The 19,355-nt window shown below is 41.4% G+C and overlaps 1 protein-coding gene across 21 annotated transcripts in view; it reads left to right on the forward strand.

Annotated features, from left to right (window-relative positions):
• Nucleotides 1–19,355, forward strand: part of MPDZ (multiple PDZ domain crumbs cell polarity complex component) — a 101,224-nt gene that overhangs the window by 48,230 nt on the left and 33,639 nt on the right. For 13 of the 21 annotated variants that reach the window (XM_087741888.1, XM_087741890.1, XM_087741894.1 and 10 more), the window contains 7 exons: nt 2,171–2,455; nt 3,376–3,499; nt 9,913–10,111; nt 12,995–13,036; nt 17,530–17,634; nt 18,019–18,114; nt 18,611–18,788. In XM_087741888.1, the coding sequence (XP_087598014.1) occupies nt 2,171–2,455; nt 3,376–3,499; nt 9,913–10,111; nt 12,995–13,036; nt 17,530–17,634; nt 18,019–18,114; nt 18,611–18,788 (1,029 nt within the window). The remainder of the gene's footprint in view (nt 1–2,170; nt 2,456–3,375; nt 3,500–9,912; nt 10,112–12,994; nt 13,037–17,529; nt 17,635–18,018; nt 18,115–18,610; nt 18,789–19,355) is intronic. The other 8 variants (XM_087741892.1, XM_087741901.1, XM_087741905.1 and 5 more) reach the window with 3 other exon arrangements.

Genomic DNA, 19,355 nt, shown 5'->3' on the forward strand with positions numbered 1-19,355 from the left:
GAGAAAATCTGTTCATAAAAGAAGGCTTTTGAAGCAAGTAAATGCAGTAAAAATTGCTATTAGATGCTATGAGGAATGCAGAGGTATTTCAGCTATTTCTGACTGCAGGGCAGTTGGCAGGTTCTGAATGCCTTTGGTGTCACTTTTAAAATAGATGAAGAAAAAGACTAGTTAAAGTCAAAGTAATGCAAATGCTCTAATGAGGCCACATGTTGCTGTAGTTACAAATTCCTGAAATCGTGTTTGTCTTCAAAAATTACAGCATTGGCTTTTCTTTAAGTGAAACAAAAATAAAAATGGGCATATGCTGCAGCTCTAATATGTATGTATGGCATATGGAATAAATACTGAATACGATCTGGGTCTTATTTTCACTGATTTGGAAATGGATACAAAACAGACTTAAAAGTAGATGTCCCAGCATTCTTTGAAACCTAATGAAATAATTTAAATAGATTATAGTCCTGGTGTTGTGTTTTCCAAAAGATAGGAAATTTATTTCATTGATTACATCATGCACATTAGTTATATTTAGGCTTTGCTCAGTTACCTTCTCAGATGTTACTTAAACCAATTATTTACAGGTGAACCTTTTTTGATGATTGTCTGGGAACAGAGCAGGCATGTACATACTGCATGAAAGGTGACAAAAACTAATTCTAAGGCCCTTGATACAAAATGTTGCAAAATATTCCAAAATCCTGGGAAACATGTTTTCCTTACTTTTTGGAAAAGGAATAGAAGAATTAATAGGACCAGTGGATAACAACTAAGACAGAAAGAGGTAGATATTCTTAGGACTACATTTACAGAGAAAAATCCCTAATATTGATATAGAGCCTTCAAGTCCAACCTCTAAGTCCTTGATATATCTTTGTAATGTCTAATGTCCTACATGTTTTTAAAATTATTTAGTTAGTTAGTAGAATATTTGAAGATTTTTTTTCAGAAGGTTGTGATTATTGAAATCCCTGAAAATATTTGAAGTGCAGGACCTTGGAATCTTGAAAATCTGAACAAATTTTGTGTAGAGAATTTAATCCTAGTACTGCAGCCATAATCAATACACTTGCAATAGAATCGTAGAATCATTTAGGTTGGAAAAGACCTTAAAGATCATCAAGTCCCACCGTTAACCTAGCACTACCCAAGTGCACCGCTAAACCATGTCCCTAAGCACCACATCTACCCGTCTTTTAAATACCTCCAGGGATGGGGACTCAACCACTTCCCTGGGCAGCCTGTTCCAGTGCTTGACAACCCTTTTGGTGAAGAAATTTTTCCTAATATCTAACCTAAGCCTCCCCTGGCGCAGCTTGAGGCCGTTTCCTCTCATCCTATCGCTTGTTACTAGGGAGAAGAGACCGACCCCCACCTCGCTACAGCCTCCTTTCAGGCAGTTGTAGAGAGCGATAAGGTCTCCCCTCAGCCTCCTTTTTTCCAGACTAAACAGCCCCAGTTCCCTCAGCTGCTCGTCATAGGACTAAATAAATAAGGCTAAATAAAAAATAAATAAATAGGACTAAATAAATAATAAATAAGTACTAACTGCTAAGCTTCTGTAACTGCATCATTGTATTTCGTTGTTGTCACAGTTCTAAACCTCCATGTTCATTTTTTGCTGAGATTTGACCGAGTTTTTACTTTTCCCTCTTTGTATGGAAAGGATGTCTAAATCTGTTTCTACTCAGTTAAATGGATGATTAGATTGTGTGCTTGTTGTCTGAGCTTCTCGAAATTCTTCTTTGCTTGCTAAGTGTTTTGAAAGTAAAGACCTTGATCCTTCAAAGTTCTTCTACCTGAGAAAGAGAATTGGAAGCTTTAATTTTAATAACTTGGTAGCATTATGTCTAGTTTGAGAATGTGTGAGAGGACATTACTTTGATGAAATTAGTGGATATTTATTGATGAGTACCAAATGAGAATTCGGCTTTCAGCAGTAACTTCATTTTCATTGATTTCTGGTATTTTAAAACAGAAGAAATTGTCTGAGGAATCAAGTAAATTTTATAGTAAAACGGCTGTAGGGATGTACTGAAGACACTGATGTTGCAACAAATATGTTTAAATTCTGTGAGATTAGTTTCTGTTTAAGATTTTAGCATGAAATGTACTTTTTAGTTATACTACAATAGAATGTTGATTGTTCATTGTCCCCTGTGTTTAACAGTCTGTTGGAGAGGAATGTTCAAATGCTGTAGCTGATTTCTGTGTAACTGACAAGAACCTGTTCAACATGGATCTGAATCAGAGAGTGAGAGAGCAAAAGTCTGGGGGCAATAGCCTGGAAACTACAACTGGTTTTACTAAAACGGATCTTCTGCCTCTGGATGTTTCGGATACCAACCAAAGTGAAAGTGAAAACACAGCAACGTGGACTGGATCTCAGACAACAGCAGAAATTGCACGAAGTACAAGCCTTGCTACTACCATGCAGCTTGATCCCACTGGAAAAGTAAACTTTTTTTTTTAATAATAATTAAAAAAAAAAACTATGGAAAGGCCATATTAAACCATGGAATCTCCTACAGAAATTGACACTGGCCAACAGCCGTGAATGGTTGGTTGATTATAAATGTCCATCAGATGTGGTAGCTCACATCAAAACATAGGATTTAGACCTACCCAAAACAGGAGATAATTTATGACATCAAGATAGTCATCTCCCAGAGACTGGTGATAGAGGGTTATGTAAAAATCTGCTCATACCTCACAGCAGTAGACACTGCTGGACCACAGTGTACCCATTGGGCAGGCCAGGGACCTTTTCTTACCGCTGTTAACCTCTCCAGAGGCATGGGCGCAAGGAGGAGGTGCACGGCTGGAAACAAGGCCTGGGAAGCCAAGGGGCAGTGGTGTGAAAGATTTGCATCCTGGTGTTTGTGCAAGCCTGTGCAGTTCACCTCACAAACTGACCTGTGATGCTACAGTGTGCAAACATAATATTCCTGTATATGACAGTCACTGTGGCATGTGTTTCTTTTTTCTTCCATTCAGTGATTTATTAAGAAATTCTTTAAAGAGCTGCAATTTCTTACAAGATTTGTTGTTACTTTAGCATTGGCACATTGTCAGACATCTGTGTGAACGAGCCTGAGAGCCCTTGAATTCATCCCACTAATTTTAAGAGTGTAACTGATGTCCCTAAATTGAAAGCATACTTTGTGGTAGTTTTGCTATATTACCTGAATGAAAATAGAAACCTTATGTATGTTGGTTTGATCTTTGATGGACTGACTTTTCCAATTTCAGTACAAGGAATCTGTATTAATTATGCGCCTAGCTTTTGTGTAAGGTAAGATAAGCTGAAGTCAGTATGTCCAGTCTTATTTTTATCTCGGTATTCTGAACTGATGTTATTTTCCCTTGTGTTAGGATCAAGTGCTTTTAATGGAAAAGAGATGCCCAGTATCTTTGGAGGGAAGTTCCGCAACCCCAAATTCGGTCAAGAACATGTATGAGAAGACTATCACTATTGCAAAAGGCAATTCAAGTCTAGGTAAGGTAGCTGACATTTTTTTGTAACCTGTTCAGGAACATGGCTTTCTGTTTTTTTCATATGTTTCCTGTTTCATCAGTAAAGACTAAACATTTTCCTTTTAGTGGGGAAAGCATAACAAGGTATTATTGCTGCTCTTGCCCTGTTTGGCTATGATGGATCCATTTGCTGTCACTGTGAACACAAAAGTGAAGTGTCCCATCTCACAGAATTTTTTTTTTTCCTGTAAAGGAGTTTTGTAATTCCTAAATGGTTAACAGTACAATTTTAATACATTGGGGTTTAATCTATACATTTATATAATATAGTGGAAAAAGGAGATCTGGCCAAGGAATGCTGTAGGAGAACACTTTGGTCAAAGAGCTGTAGAATAGACTTTCAAATGTATGTAAACACAAAATGATCTTGCTTTCTGAGGATGGTCAAAAGGGTCTAAACAAGCTGTTCGTTTCCTTGCTACATATTTGTACTTGTATCTTAAGTGCCTCAGTATTTCTGAAAATCAGATCATTGATACATTTAATAGGTAGCGTTTTGAGCTCAGTGATATCATACTGTAGAGAATTTCAGAGTTTTAAATATCTGCAGTCTGCAACTTCCTGAGCATACTGACTAGAGGTACATTTTGGAGCAAACAGGCACAACAGATGGAAATGTTTTGCAGTGTCCTCTCCTGGTCTCTGGTGCGGCCCTGGTCAGCGTAAGGGGGAGCACAGGAACAGCATCATCCCAGGCCGGTTCCCAGAGCTGATGTGGGGGAGGCTTTGTGGTGGGAGGCAGTGGGTGCTCCCTGCCCGTGGCCAGTGTGTTCATCTGCTTTGGTTGAGATTCCTGGTGCTGTTTCTTCCGGCCAACTGCATGCGGACTTTGGGCTGTTCAGGAGTCTGGTTAACAGAGTCCCTTGGGAAGCAGTCCTGAAGGGCAAAGGAGTCCAGGAAGGCTGGACATATTCAAGGAGGAAATCTCAAAGGGACAGGAGCAGGCCGTCCCCATATGCCGCAAGTCGAGCAGGCGGGGGAGAAGACCGGCCTGGCTGAACAGGGAGCTTTGGCTAGAACTCAGGAAAAAAAGCAGAGCCTACCACCTTTGGAAGAAGGGGCAGGTGACTCAGGGGGATTACCAGGATGTCGTGAGGATATGCAGGCAGAAGATCAGAAAGGAGAAGGCACAGCTGGAACTTAAACTGGCCACCGCCGTTAAAGACAACAAAAGAAGCTTTTATAAATATGTTAGTGACAAAAGGAGGGCCAGGGAGAATCTCCCTCCTTTGTTGGATAGAGAAGGTAACCTTGCCACGAAGGATGAGGAGAAGGCAGAGGTACTTAATGCCTTCTTTGCCGCAGTCTTTAATAGTCAAGCTAGTCATCCTTGGGTTCTTCAGGCCCCTGAGCTGGGAGATGGAGATAGGATGCAGAATGAAGTCCCAGTTGTTGAAGAGGTGGTAGTCACTGACCTGCTCCTCCACCTGGATGCGCACAAGTCCATGGGGCCAGATGGGATCCACCCGAGGATACTGAGGGAGCTGGCAGAGGAGCTGGCCAAGCCACTCTCCATTATTTATCAGCAGTCCTGGTCACCCGGGGAGGTCCCAGATGACTGGAAGCTAGCAAATGTGACACCCCTCTACAAGAACGGTTGGAAGGAGGATCCAGGGAACTACAGGCCTGTCAGCCTGACCTGGGTGCCGGGGAAGGTCATGGAGCAGGTCATCTTGAGTGCCGTTATGCAGCAAGTGCGGGACAACCGAGGGATTGGGCCCAGCCAGCATGGGTTTATGAAAGGGAGGTCCTGCTTCACTAACCTGGTCTCCTTCTATGACAAGGTGACCCGCTTAGTGGATGAGGGGAAGGCTGTGGATGTTGCCTACTTGGGCTTTAGTAAGGCCTTTGACACTGTCTCCCACAGCATTCTCCTGGAGAAGCTGGCTACTCACGGCTTGGATGAGTGCACTCTGTGCTGGGTTAAAAACTGGCTGGATGGCCGAGCCCAGAGAGTGGTGGTGAATGGAGTCAATGCCAGTTGGCGGCCGGTCATGAGTGGTGTTCCCTAGGGCTCAGTACTGGGGCCGGTCCTGTTCAGCATCTTCATTGATGATCTGGATGAGGGGATTGAGTGCACCCTCAGTAAGTTTGCAGATGACACCAAGTTGGGTGGAAGTGTCGATCTGCTGGAGGGTAGGAAGGCCCTGCAGAGGGACCTGGACAGGCTGGATCATTGGGCCGGGGCCAACTGTATGAGTTTCAACAAGGCTAAGTGCCGAGTCCTGCACTTGGCTCACAACAACCCCATGCAATGCTACAGGCTGGTGGAGGAGTGGCTGGAGAGCTGCCTGGCTGAAAAGGACTTGGGGGTATTGGTTGACAGCCGCCTGAACATGAGCCAGCAGTGTGCCCAGGTATCAAGAATGGTGTGGCCAGCAGGACCAGGGAGGTGATAGTGCCCCTGAACTCGGTACTGGTGAGGCCACACCTCGAGTACTGTGTTCAGTTTTGGGCCCCTCACTACAAGAAGGACATCGAGCTGCTGGAGCGTGTCCAGAGGAAGGCAACGAAGTTGGTGAAGGGTCTAGAGAACAGGTCATACAAAGAGCAGCTGAGGGAGCTGGGATTGTTTAGTTTGAAGAGGAGGCTGAGGGGAGACCTTATTGCTCTCTACAACTACCTGAAAGGAGGTTGTAGCGAGGTGGGTGTCGGTCTCTTCTCCCTAGTAACAAGCGATAGGATGAGAGGAAACGGCCTCAAGCTGCGCCAGGGGAGGCTTAGGTTGGATATTAGGAAAAATTTCTTCATCGAAAGGGTGGTCAAGCATTGGAACAGGCTGCCCAGGGAAATGGTTGAGTCTCCCTCCCTGGAGATATTTAAGGAACGGATAGATACGGTGCTTGAAGACATGGTATAGATGGACTTGGCAGTGATAGGTTGACGGTTGGACTCGATGATCTTAAGGGTCTTTTCCAACCTTGATGATTCTATGGTTTATGATTCTATGTCCTTGAAACTGGTGTTGTTAGGGCAGGCCTTTGTGTGGGTGCTGGCTGTTCACAGTGACTCTGCAAATGCTTTAAGATGGGTTGTCCACAGAAAGCACCTTGAAAGCAACCCATGGGCCCCTTGTTCATAACAGCCACCGCTCAGGATTCCCTTGCTGTGCAGAGGTGGATGAGGCTCTGTGATGCTGTAATTCAGTGGGCGCTTCTGCCTGGAACAAACTGCCCTCTGATGGCTGAATGCTCAGTCTGCCCCATATCACCTTCTCCTTTGTGATACAGCCAGCCTCCAAACTGGTTCCGGAACTGATCTGGTTTAAAATCAGCCTTCCTAAAATATAAAGCTGTAGGCAAGGCTGATGTGGGTATAAGTTTTGACTTTCATTGGTATGAGGTGCTTGGGTAACTACTGCCTTCACTGGCCTCATTGCCAGGCTGTATAAAGTGCAGGTCATGGTGCAGTTCCAGACATTTTGATTTTGTTCAAAAAGTTTTATTTACAATAACCTCTTAACTACATGAAGCAGTGTTTTTCATGTATGTCTATGAGTATTTTAATTGCAGCATTTAAATTTAAAATTGCAGCATTTAAAATTTTTAATTTTTAATTTTAAAAGCAAATTTCATGTCAAGCCTAATACAGCATAAAAATACAAACTTGGCACAGGGTGCACGTTGGCAGACATTACATGCATGAAAAGTAAGACTGGCCTCTCACGTATACATAGTATGAATGTGAATAATGCTTTCTCCTGGCTTTTGACTGCAGTCTTTTTCTTCCAGTCTGTGTGTGCTCTGGCCTGGGAAGCTGCCTGGGCATGGTGACCAATTTACACACATGGCTGCACTGCTTTTAACTTTCATTTTTACAAAAGGAGCTAAATCAAGAGCTGTGAATGATGTTGAAAGCTCAGCTGCATGAATTATTTCAGTTGAGAACTGGCACTTCTTTTTTCCTTTTAAATGGTGTCACCCATAGCTTGCAACAGCTCTTCAAATCCAGCCACAGCTGGAGCTCTAACCTTTTGATTGTGATTTTTAAAAGGTAAGAGGACAGTGCACCCGCATGCGAGAAGAGCTGAAACGCCATTGTCCTATGTAATTCATTTGGCAACTCAACAGTGGCATTTGCATTTTTAACCTGAAACTGTAGCTGTCCAAAGTGTGACATCAGCCTTGCAGATCTGTTGTAATGAGAATGTCAACATAGAAACGAGGGGTGATGGTCTTCTAAAGTGCTGCTACACTAGCCTCAGTAATACGGTTGTTTATTACTGGCTTAACCAAGCGGCAAAGTTAGCTTCAGAATTTCAAACCACATTTCAGCTGTTTCCTTGGTAGTTTGCTTTTCTGTGCACGCTGCCTGTATTGTGGTGGAGACTACTCTGTTGCAGAGTTGTATTTACATTCAGATCTGACTGAATAACCTGTGTGAGCAGATCTATCAAGAGATGGTTGTTGGAAAGACTATGTGAGTGTAAATGCTGGGGCGTCCACCCCGGGATGGCACCTGTAAATGCCATCTGTGATGTGCTCAACATTGTAATGTTACTAATCTGAGGGGTAGGTGACAGAGAGTTTACCTCTACTTTTTCTAATAGCAAGGCTATAAATCAGTGGCATTGTGTGTCTGTATTGCAAGTCTGATACACCCATGTTTAAATTACACCTGACCACATCTGACATCATTACCTGGCAAATCATAAACATAAATCTCCAGTCAATGGTAACACCATATTCTTCCATCAGTTTAATATGAAATGCCATCATGAAGATGGATTTTGCAGTTTTTCCAAAAGGTAAGCCTCGACTTCTGCATACAAAAGTAGAGAGGTAGATGTATTCATGTGTCTAAGGAGCTTATTGGGCAGTTCCTTGCTAGTCATGGCCATCTTCTCATGCTTTAGACAGCTATGTTGATCTCAACTACAAGTCGGTGTGAGGAGCCAGCACTATTAAGAGATTTTTATTTACTGGACGGAGTCCTAAGAAGCACAAAGGAATATCTGGATTAGCGTTGTTCTTTAAATGGTTACAGTATTCTATTTTTTTTCTCTGAGACAGATATATAGGCAGGTGTTTGTATGGTTGGCTGAGTCTGGGTAGCCTGGGTCTTACAGCTGCCTTCTAAACTCTGTTCAGCCACTCTGTCTCCCAGGATCTACGTTCACAGAGTAAAGTCTCTGTGTTCTGTAGCCATGTTTGCATATAAATGGTTAGAAATTTTTTCATAGTATCCTTGGAGGTTTTGCTCTGTGTAGCTATTGCCTTCCTTCCACTCAGAGTCTGGACAATAAGGTAAGGGCTTGCAGACACACAACTGCACTCCCAGTGCTTGCTAGCCTGATGTTTACAGGCAAAACCAGAACACATAGTGGGGTAGTCACAGCCTCCTGCTCCAATTCCTCTATAAGGTGCTCTTACTTCAGTGGCTTCATCTTGTTAGTAGAGGAAAGCTCAATGTTAGTGCACAAAAAAGAAGAAAAATTAGTTTGGCAGTATTAAGATAGTGTCCACCCAGTGGACTTCCAGGGTGCTGGCCTTTCAACTACCTTTCCATTGCCTTAGTGAAGAACAGTTTTTCCTGGGACTGTCATCAGGGTTGGTTTCATGAGCACCAACTGCCCTGAAAATAAGTGACAACTTATGCATGTAAGAACAGTCACAAAGGCATGTGAAGCCCAACACCACAAGTAAGTCCCCATGGGGAGGAGGGGGGGAGGAGCATCTCTGTCTCATTTCCCATTAGTGAAAAGAAAGTGGAGTTAAATGGTGTGTATAAACATTAAGAAGTAGCATCCTGCTCTGCCACAGGTGGGATCGTGGTGTACCTCAAGTAGTGGACTGCATCTATCAGTGGTGCACAGGCTCTCACAGAAGTCAGAAGGCCTAAGCGATGGCCCATCTAGGAGAGCGGGAAGGCAGCCGCTATCTCAGTGGGATCTGATTCAGGCTTTCTGTTGCAAATAAGTGTGTGGTTGTATTGGCCCTATGCTCCTAATTAACTGTTTAATCATTTCACCTCCTTTCCAAAGAGAACCATCATGCACTAAACTGAAATGTCGTGTATAAACACTGGGAACCATCCAGAAGAGTGGTAGATTTGACGGGTTTAGAAGCAATTTCATTACCTTTTTTGTTTATTTTCTGCTTAAATTTTCCACTGTCTTAGTATTTTTTATATTGAGCCTAGTTTGTGAAATGACACAAGGTAAAGTAAAGATACTGTGATTGTGATTTGTAACTGCTATCTCCTGTTGGGAAGAAGGAAATACAAGGGAGAATAAGAGCAACATTTATAGGCTTGCTGGCATTGGCATGTCAGCTGGCTGGCTTTTACCTTCCCTGCCCCAGGTTACATTTCTCTTTCTTGGCACTCAGAGCTGAGGCTCAAAGATGTTACTGTTTCATGTGTTTTTCACTACAGGCATGACAGTAAGTTCCAATAAAGATGGCTCAGGAATGATAGTCCGCAGCATCATCCATGGAGGCTCAATAAGTCGTGATGGACGGATTGGTGTGGGGGACTGCATCCTCTCCATTAATGAAGAGTCAACCACTAACTTAACCAATGCACAAGCCCGGGCTATGCTAAGGAGGCATTCGCTCATTGGACCAGATATAAAGTAGGTAAAGCTAGATGCTGAATTGTGGTAGAAAGAGGCTAGTAATCAATAATCAAAATTTGGTTACTTATGTAAGTATTCTAAATTAAAATTTTGTTTGTTTTTACAACATGAATTTACCTTTAAGTTACAGCTTCAGATGGATAATTCACCTTCAGATTACAGCTTCCTGGGTTTGAAAGATAAAATCACTTGTGTGAGATGCTTTGGATGTTCTTAGAAAAGTTATTACTGTCATTAGTAGTCATAATCATTACTGCCCTGCCTGGTTTCATTGAAGGAATGGGATTAGTCAGAGTTATGCATTCATAGTGTGACTCTTCTAAAGAAAGTAAGGATTTCCTCAAGGTGTTTGTGTTTCTCAAAGGTGGACTGTTGGGCCATTGCACAAGTGATTTCATTTCATGGAGATCTTTGTAATAGATTTTGGTTTTGGCTGCCAGACAGAAAGTATGACACATGATGTTAATGCAGAAAAGTAATACTTAAAACATTTTCAGTACATTTGTGACAAACAGCAGAAACATTCTGTTTTGTGAAGTCACTTCCAAGTTTTTGTTAGTACATACGAAGGAGCTATTGCTCTAGTGCATAAGTATCTGCTTTTGGGACTACTACTTTAAACTTGCAGTAGTTAATACAAGTTTTGAAAAATCCTCTTCCTTGATGAGAAAGTTTCTTCTCAAGTTCACTCGATTTACAGAATTAACTTTCCCTTAAAGTGCAGTTCTTTCTAGCTGTTGTGGTTGTGGAGTTAACTTTGCCCACATGCACCATCTAGAAATGAGGTTGTTCCTAAGCTTGTGGAGGATGCTCTAGACACTCCACTGCTGCGTTTACCGCTCAAAAAATCTAGTAGCTATTTTTGTCAAACCCATGGTAACATGGATTGAATCAGTTTGCAAGTGGAATTAACAGAGCTGTTGGTAATAGAAGCCCCTACTTATTTAAGAGGATGGCCTGGAAAGGGATCGGTTCAGTCCCAGTGCGGTTGCAGGTAACTGTGTGGTTTCTGTCAGTTCAAAATGGACTGCAGGGCATTCCATTCTTCCCCAGAAGTATTCTAGCTTTGAAGAGACCTGGCATTTTGGGAACAGGTAGGCCAAGTATCTTCACTGTGGGTGGTAGGTTTAATTGTCTGCCACACAGCTGTCATGCGTTTAGGATTATCATTTAATACAAGCTTGTTTAAATAATGAGATATGCTCATATAATGAATTACATTATTGTCAATGCTGTCATGAATATGAGCGAGTCAGTGTTGATAAAATGTGACATTGATTATTATTGTAGGCTTTCAAACTGTATTATAGTTCCAACTGCCACGACTGAAATCGGTTGGTATGTGCGCATGCATGTGTGTGTACGTCTGCTTAGATACACAAGTGCTACAGCACCGTTCTTCTGTGAGGAGTCTTTTATTAGTGCCATAGTTACGTGATCAAACACAAATGTGTTCATTATTTGTGCTTATCCTTTAATAGCTGCTGCGTTTTACACTATGTAACTGTAAGTTTTGTTTTGTAGTCTTAATCTTCTGCAGATATGCCAGAAATACCAAAATCTTGTCTTAGATGTGAATATTCAGAGTTTCCAGAGAAAAGTGCATCCCCTTACTGAAAGATCTCACAGAAAAGGGGCAGTTGCTATTCATATTCTTAAGATTTTTGTATTTCATTTTATATTTATGTTCTTCAGTGCATTCCCATAATGAGGGTTTAAAGTGAAGCTGGCTTCTGCACTTCAAAGAACTGAAAGACCAAATTCTTTGGTAGCTTCTAAAGGAGTCGTTCAAGAATAAGGACAATATTTTTGGGCCTATATAGTTTTGATACAAAACTAGTCAGCATAATTAAACTTTTCTGTAATTTGTACTTTCAGGAGCAGTACAGGATCTCAGAAAAATATTGTGATACAAATGTGTGGGTAATGTCCCAAATCAGAAATTTGGAGATATGGAGCATTATCTTATGATAGTTCTTCCTGTTTGAAGAGAGGGATATGCAGCTATATAGATGCACTACCATGCAGCATTTGCGATTTAAGGGCCAGCATTTCAAATAAGCAAGTTGAATCTCTTTGGTGTGTTCCTCAGGAAGCAAGGGTGCAACAAGCACTCAGGTGTGGCCATCTTGATATCATTCCTCTTTATCCCTACAGGGCTACAAAGCTGGCACCTTAACTTTTAAACTGAGTTTTTTTGGGGTAGCAGGGTGCCCCCCCAAAGTAATTAAACAGAAGTATTTTAATTTCAAAGCTGTGTTTCAGTGGCAAACATTATTTGCTTAGAAAACATAAAGCTGTTCTTACTTGCCACATAAAGGCTTTGTTTTATTTTATTAAAATAAATTTGATTTTGAATAGTTCAAGAACCAGCAATCAGAGTCTCAGACTTAGGTATTTAATTTTTTTCCTCTTTGTGTGTGGAAAACCAGATGTGTGGCCTTACCAGAATGCATTCTGTTTCACTTCTCACTCCACCTTGCCAGGAGCTCTTACATTTCTGTAATAATAGCCAGGGTTTTGTGCTCAGCAGCGGCAGCTGCTTGTAACATCTGTCAGATAATTACAGAGCTGAATCAGAATTCACCTGCCTAAAGTATGGGGATGAATTCTTGATCAAGAAATAAAAGATAGATTTCAATTCCATTTTCTGTGCTTGTTAATAATCACTGCTATAGACAATAATAAAGAGCAGATGCTTTCTGGGGGAGGTGTAGATGAAGTGGAGGTGGAATGGGAAAAAAAAAGAAAAGAAAAAGGAGAAAAAAAAGCAGCTCGCACTTTTAACTACATAAGTATGCCTCTCGCATTCAGCATGAGACATTGACATTTGTTAACACCATTGTAAAAAGATGCTGCATCGTATGCTTCACATTCTAGATCTTCTCCAGCACCTGCTGATGATCAGGCCCTCTTTTATGTGTGAGTATTGGCGATTCAGAAACTCGTTATGGCTCTATGTTGCAACTTGTCTGTAAAATCATCCCATGCTTTTATGACATCCATAGTAATGTCAGGGATATATCCAGATATAGGTACATATTCTCTCTCTCTTTGTGTGTGTGTCTGTGCATGCACATGTGGCTGCACATGTGCATATGTATATATGTATATTTTTTAAAAAAGGTATGAGTGTGTGTGTATATATATATGTGTATATATATGGCTTTAAACTTGAAGATTGGAGCATACTTCCTAAGACTGGAATGAAAGCACCTGTATTCTAAAAAATTATTGCTGCTGTTTTAAAATTTTATCTATGACAGCCACCCTAGACGTGCTTAGAGCACGTGTGTGTGTGTGTGTGTGTACAGGGTTCACTGCTAGAATTGGCTTGAGTATGATGTGCTGATATCTGGATTAATCTCAGTGTCATATTTTCCGTGGCACTTACATTTTACTTCCTTCATGTATAAAAAGGTTCAACTTAGACCTTAAGTGTTAATGACAGTAATTTGTCCTGAACATTTTCCATACTTTGTTATTTGGTTTGTTGGTGTTTCAAGGTTTTGTGTGGCTGTTCAGTCAAGCATGTGATAAATGTTCCTCTGTACTGCATGCAGTGTTGTGTTTACAAGATATTTTCATATGTACACCCTTTGGTGTTTCCATTGTCGCTGCTTTCATTGCTAGTGCATATCTCTGGGGGGAGGAGGGTGGTTGTAGCTCTCAAGAAAGGAAACCAGAACGCTTTCTCCTTCAAGCTGTAGAGCTATGAAAGAGAGGAAGTGATTAAACCCTGCATATACTTACCCTTGGAATTATTGAACTTTAACTTCTCTTGCAGATAAGAAATGCAACACAATAGTAGAGCAGTCATTTACTCGTTTCCTATTTTCTGTGTCTTCATCCCTATTTCCTGGCACTTGTTTCTCTTACTCTCTTCCCTGTGACCATATTAAGGCAGTTATCAGTCCCTTTTGCAGAAGAACCATTCAGGTGCCTGGGTGGATTTTTATTTCCACTTTACACCACAAGGGTCAACAGAGTTGACCAGAGGAACCTAACACCCTTCTTGTTCTGGGCCCCTCATCACCCCGGTCACACGCTGAGCAGTTCAGGATGATGCTGGATGTTTTCAGACTTCACTGTGACCTCCAAGAAGTGAGCTACAGTAGCAATCCAGCAAGTAATGGGTTTGATAACTGTGGGATGTCTGCCCATTAAGTACTAAACAGGGGAAAAATTCTTGGCAGATAAAAATCCAAGGTCTTCAATACAATCTGGCATTGCTGTGTCACAGAAAGCAGGAGCAGGACAGCCAGCCACTTATCAAAGATGACTTTCTGGTATACATATTTCCGAAAACTCTAATTTTCAGCAGAGCCAGGTTTTTTGTGTAACTTTTCATTTCAATGATAACATGCAAAGGAGAGAGGGGAGGAGGACAGTCACATCACTAATAAAGCTTATCTAATAAGAGCAGCTAGGGAAGCCTTTGCAGTTAACTGAATTTTGGAAATCATGAGCAAGAAACAAAGGTGAACTCCTGCACAGAATGTACCTTTTCATGCATTTGATCCATGTAATTTAGTTTTCTTTTCTATGCTATTTTTTTTGCAAAATGCAACTAAGTGTTCTGATTTATATTTATGAAGTAGCTGAAGCATTATTGAAGTTTAGTTGTAGATAAGCATGAACAGTTAAAAACATATTGAATGTTCCTTTGAGTGCTTAAAATTAGGCAATTAGAACTGTATTTAAGCACTAGAATAGCAATAATGTAATTTTCCAAAGAGCTAAAACGTAACAGCTCCCAGTGATACTATGTAAATTTGACTCCATCTGTGGAAATCAATTAGGTAATTCAGTTGCTCAATTTTAGATGCATTTTTAAAAATGATGGAGGGAACCTCTTTTCTTCCCTGTTCCTGTGCTGTACACAGTAATGGAACTTTACCTACCTAAGAGAGATTTTGAGAGTTGTTTGTAAGTAGCATATAAGGGTGTTTCAGAGCATCCTTTGAGCTGTCTTTTGAATGTCCTAGCACAATGTGAGCTATTCATGCATATAATGAAAAACGGACAGGGCATCCCAGAAGTTGGAGTGCATATGGTTTGCCTCCCCTGTAGCTGGTCTCTAATGCTTATGTTGCACAGAAGTATGAAGTAAGGACTACTGCTACCCTTGGACCTTGGAACCCTGCATAATTGTTTGCCATGCGCTCCTTGCACAAAAGGACTGGACAAGAGTTGAAAGATGTTGGACACTCTGCTATCGGTGATCACACTCTGCTGTCTACATCCAGTCTGTATCTAGGCATATCTGTTTCCTTTTTAGGAGCCTGCCATTCTCCTTTCCATACTTTGCTTCCAGCTGCAGTTTAGCATTGTCCAAGCCTTCTCACCAGCAGAAATGTTGTTTGCAATTCTGGTTTCTTTACTGCAGCTGTCTTTCGAGGGAAAATACATTATTTCCTACTTTTTATAGGGTGAAAATTGATGAATTTGGGATGAAATGGATGAATGTAACTGGATGAATGATACATTTTCTTTCATTGAAATGCAGCTTGCATATCTCCTAGCTTTTGTAGAGCAAGGTATTCTTGTGGGCTTACTGGTTGGTGCTTCTGCAGCAGCATTTGCCTCGTGAGAGTTTTGTGACCATAATGCTAGCCCTTTGCTGTAGTTCAGTGCATTTGGAGTTGGAGATGGCTGAGAAGTAGTAATGATTATTTTCAAAAACTCCTTTCCCTCTTGCTTCTCTCTGTTTCACTGCTAGGGCTTTGCAGAATAACTGCTGTGTGTCTTGCATGTTTCCCAGTGCTGGAATGCCCTCAGGAAAGACAGATAAGAGTCAGTGACCTTCTGCTGAGTGTTTTTTCCATAGTGTATGTTAGTTCTCCAGCACTTCAGAATGAAAACAATTTGTGTCAAACACTTAACACTTGTGTGTTTGAAAAAAGGCCAAAGCAGAAGAGAGAGGAGATTTAAGGAAGGGAAAAGGAGCTCCTGATAATATGGATGATTTAGGAATTTCCATTAAAAGAACTGGAGAGTTCCTTCTGTTCAGCACCCTAACCTCCTTAATGACCATCTTCTGCAGTTTTCCAGATATGATAGATGTGAGAGGAGGTAGGGAACATGCTTGGGCACAGACGAAGACAACAAATAAAGATGCTTCTTATGATAATTTGGGTAGAGTGTTTTGGACTGAGAGCATTAGTCATATAAAAGTTTATTTGCTCTGCCTTCTGCTGCTTGCTGTGAATATTCAGCAGAAAACCAATGAGAGGGGGAATCAGTGGCAGTCAGGGAGTGACAGACAGAAGAGGACTTCAGTCAGGGAGTGACGGGCAGGAGAGGGCTCCAAGTAAGTGAGAGACTCGGAGCTGAAGGAGTCTCTCCTCAGCAGCTTACACGTCCTTGTGAAGTGGTCAAGATTTTTTTTTTTTGCCCAGTCTGTTTTGTGGGGAAATATGTTCATATTTCGTTTAACCATCTGATGAATGGGAGGACAGCCATTTTTCTGTGTTCTTTTTCCATCAGCCTTACTTCTTGGCAGACTTGGATCTGATAGCTAAGCTGCTTATAAAATGACTAAAGTTCTTTAAGAAGAAAAAGCATCATTAAGGGAGAGCCATTGAAGTAGCCCTGTTTAGATCATGGCATCCTTTGGCCTGTAGAGGGAAGTTTTTTAAGAAATATTCTTCATGCCTTAATCTTTTTTTCCTTCTCTTTGGTTCTCTCTCCCCAGTCTATTGGGCCGTTTCTGTTTCTGGCATTCAAACATGGTTACACCAGGGCTTCAGGAGTCTGCATGTCATTTGGCTGGTGAAACATGGCTGTCTGACTGTCCCAAGCTGGCTGGAAGTGCATGAAGGGGTGGAGGAAGGAGTTGAGCAGGGGATTGCTCCCTATGGCATAGGTGGTGTGCTGTAACATCTTTGTATGTCCAAACCCATGCAGTATTTTTCACCAAAAGCATAGAAACCTAAAATAGATACAAAACCACCCAGTAAAGCACAAAACGTCCTGCAAGCCAGCTTCCAGAAGCATTTTCAGCCAGAATTCAGGATGGTGATGGTGCTTCACACCTTGCAGATCCTTCAGTGTTTGTCTTTGCACGAGGAATCTCTGTTTTGACCGAAGCTGGATTGTCTCTGTTACACTCTTGCCACTGTTCAAGTACCTTTTACTTCATGGTGTTCAAGCACCATTTACTTAAAATGGAGTGGCCAGCTCTCAGAAGATTATGTGCTGTTCAGCTACCTAATTTGACCATAAATGCGTATTTGTTGCAGTCAACAAGGATTCATATAACTCCTTGTTCCCAATATACCAACATTGTGGCTTTGAAGTCAATGACTATATGAAATAGTCTTGAGTTGCTTCCTCATATCCATTCCTCACACCCAGCAAAGATAGGACCAGCAGTCCTCATGCTACTTTAATCATGTCCCATTTTATTGCAGTATTACGTATGTGCCAGCAGAAAATTTAGACGAGTACAGGGCCAGTTTGGGACAACAGACAGAGGGATCTGTGCCACTTGAACTTTTTCCTTCACATGGTGTCAGGTGAGTCAAAAGACTTATTGTTTTCTCCCGTAGGGCTCTCAGATATAACTCTTTTCATACACTTTTCACAGTTCAGGAAGATAAGTTTTATTTTAGAAGAGCTGAAAGATGGATGATTTTCTTTAGACCAGCAGCCATTACAACAAAAAGCTGTTCAGCATACAATTTTTGCTTTGGCTAGCAAATTTTTCTGACATTTTTACAAGGCTGTTTTATCGGTGTTTGATCTTCCTGAAAAGGAGACTGAATACTGCCTCATCGTAAGCTTCTTTTAAATACCATGCAATTTGATTTACCTATCACCACAAATACTCAGTGCTTTGCAGTGAAATCTAGGGATTATGTGGGTTCTTTAAAAATGAATTGCATGTTCCTGTTCATCAGCAGGGAACTCCCAGAGCTTCCAGAACGTGAAGAGGGGGAGGGAGAAGAAAGTGAGCTTCAGAATGCAGCTTTCAGTAACTGGAACCAGCCCAGAAAGTAAGTGTAGATCTAGTTGCACAGTATAAAATATCATCTGAAATAAAAAAAAATTGAACCCTGCAATATATTTTAAGAGGAATAAGAAAACAACAGAATTGCTGCACTTCTATATATTGTGCATTGCAGGAGTAATTCACTGTTGATTTTTACTGCCGTTGTGCTAAATCCCTGCAATCTAGCAGTTCTTGGTTGCTTTAGTAATTTATCTTTATAGGCTGACCCACTGGGAGCCAGTAAGAAGAGATGAAGAGAAGGATTCAAAGTTTTGATTGGAATCTAAAATAAAGTAAACAACAGTAGACACAATTACAGACTTTCTGAACAATTCAGTAGATAACTCCTACGGAAAGACGAAACTTTCCAAGGAGAAGTTATTTCTGAATGTTCTTAAACCATTGTGCAAATCCAGATGTCATAATGCTGCATGCAGATGCAGCATTGTCACAATCACAACAGATTTTCATTTATTTTGGTCCTTGTTTTGTCACAACAGGGTTGAACTCTGGAGAGAGCCTAGCAAGTCACTGGGCATTAGCATTGTTGGAGGACGAGGGATGGGGAGCCGTCTAAGTAATGGAGAAGTGATGAGAGGGATCTTTATCAAGCACATCCTGGAAGACAGCCCAGCTGGCAAAAATGGAACACTGAAAACCGGAGATCGGATTGTGGAGGTACCAGCCAAGTGCCTTTTGCTTGCAATATCCCCAGCATTTCAGGAACTGCTGAGATGGATCTGTGGTCCTGGGCCGACAGCTGTGTAATTGTTCCAGCTGGCACCACTTGAGCCTTACAGAGTGTAGTACCATCTGCTGATGTTTGTGTGCAGACAGCTTTAAGTTGAATATACAACCTAAAGCATAGAGGACTGACTGAGTGAGCAGGGATCTACAAAGCCAGCAGTTCTACCTGCCTGTTTTAAAGCCAGCATATGTAGGAGAAAAAGTTTAAGTTTGGTGAAGCTAAAAAATTTTACTGTTTCATGTTGGATAGCAACAGAAATGGCCAGTGAATAGCAAATCATGCAAATAAATGACAAGCGTATTTCCCTCTTAAATCTTAATCAGATGACATCATTCTTTTGCATCTTGTGCAGGAATTAAGGGGGACACAGTGTTTTTCCTCCTGACATGAAGAAAGCTGGATTTGATACAGAGGAAATTAAGAGCATTGTGCTCATGCCTGAGGATAGCGTAGCCAGTGGTGGTGCAGGGAGGAATTTATCTGGATTTCTCTTCTGC

The sequence above is a fragment of the Nipponia nippon genome, unplaced genomic scaffold (assembly GCF_047370975.1).
Source record: "Nipponia nippon isolate SJK-2023a ecotype South Korea unplaced genomic scaffold, ASM4737097v1 scaffold_8, whole genome shotgun sequence".
In the NCBI taxonomy this organism is placed as follows: Eukaryota; Metazoa; Chordata; class Aves; order Pelecaniformes; family Threskiornithidae; genus Nipponia; species Nipponia nippon.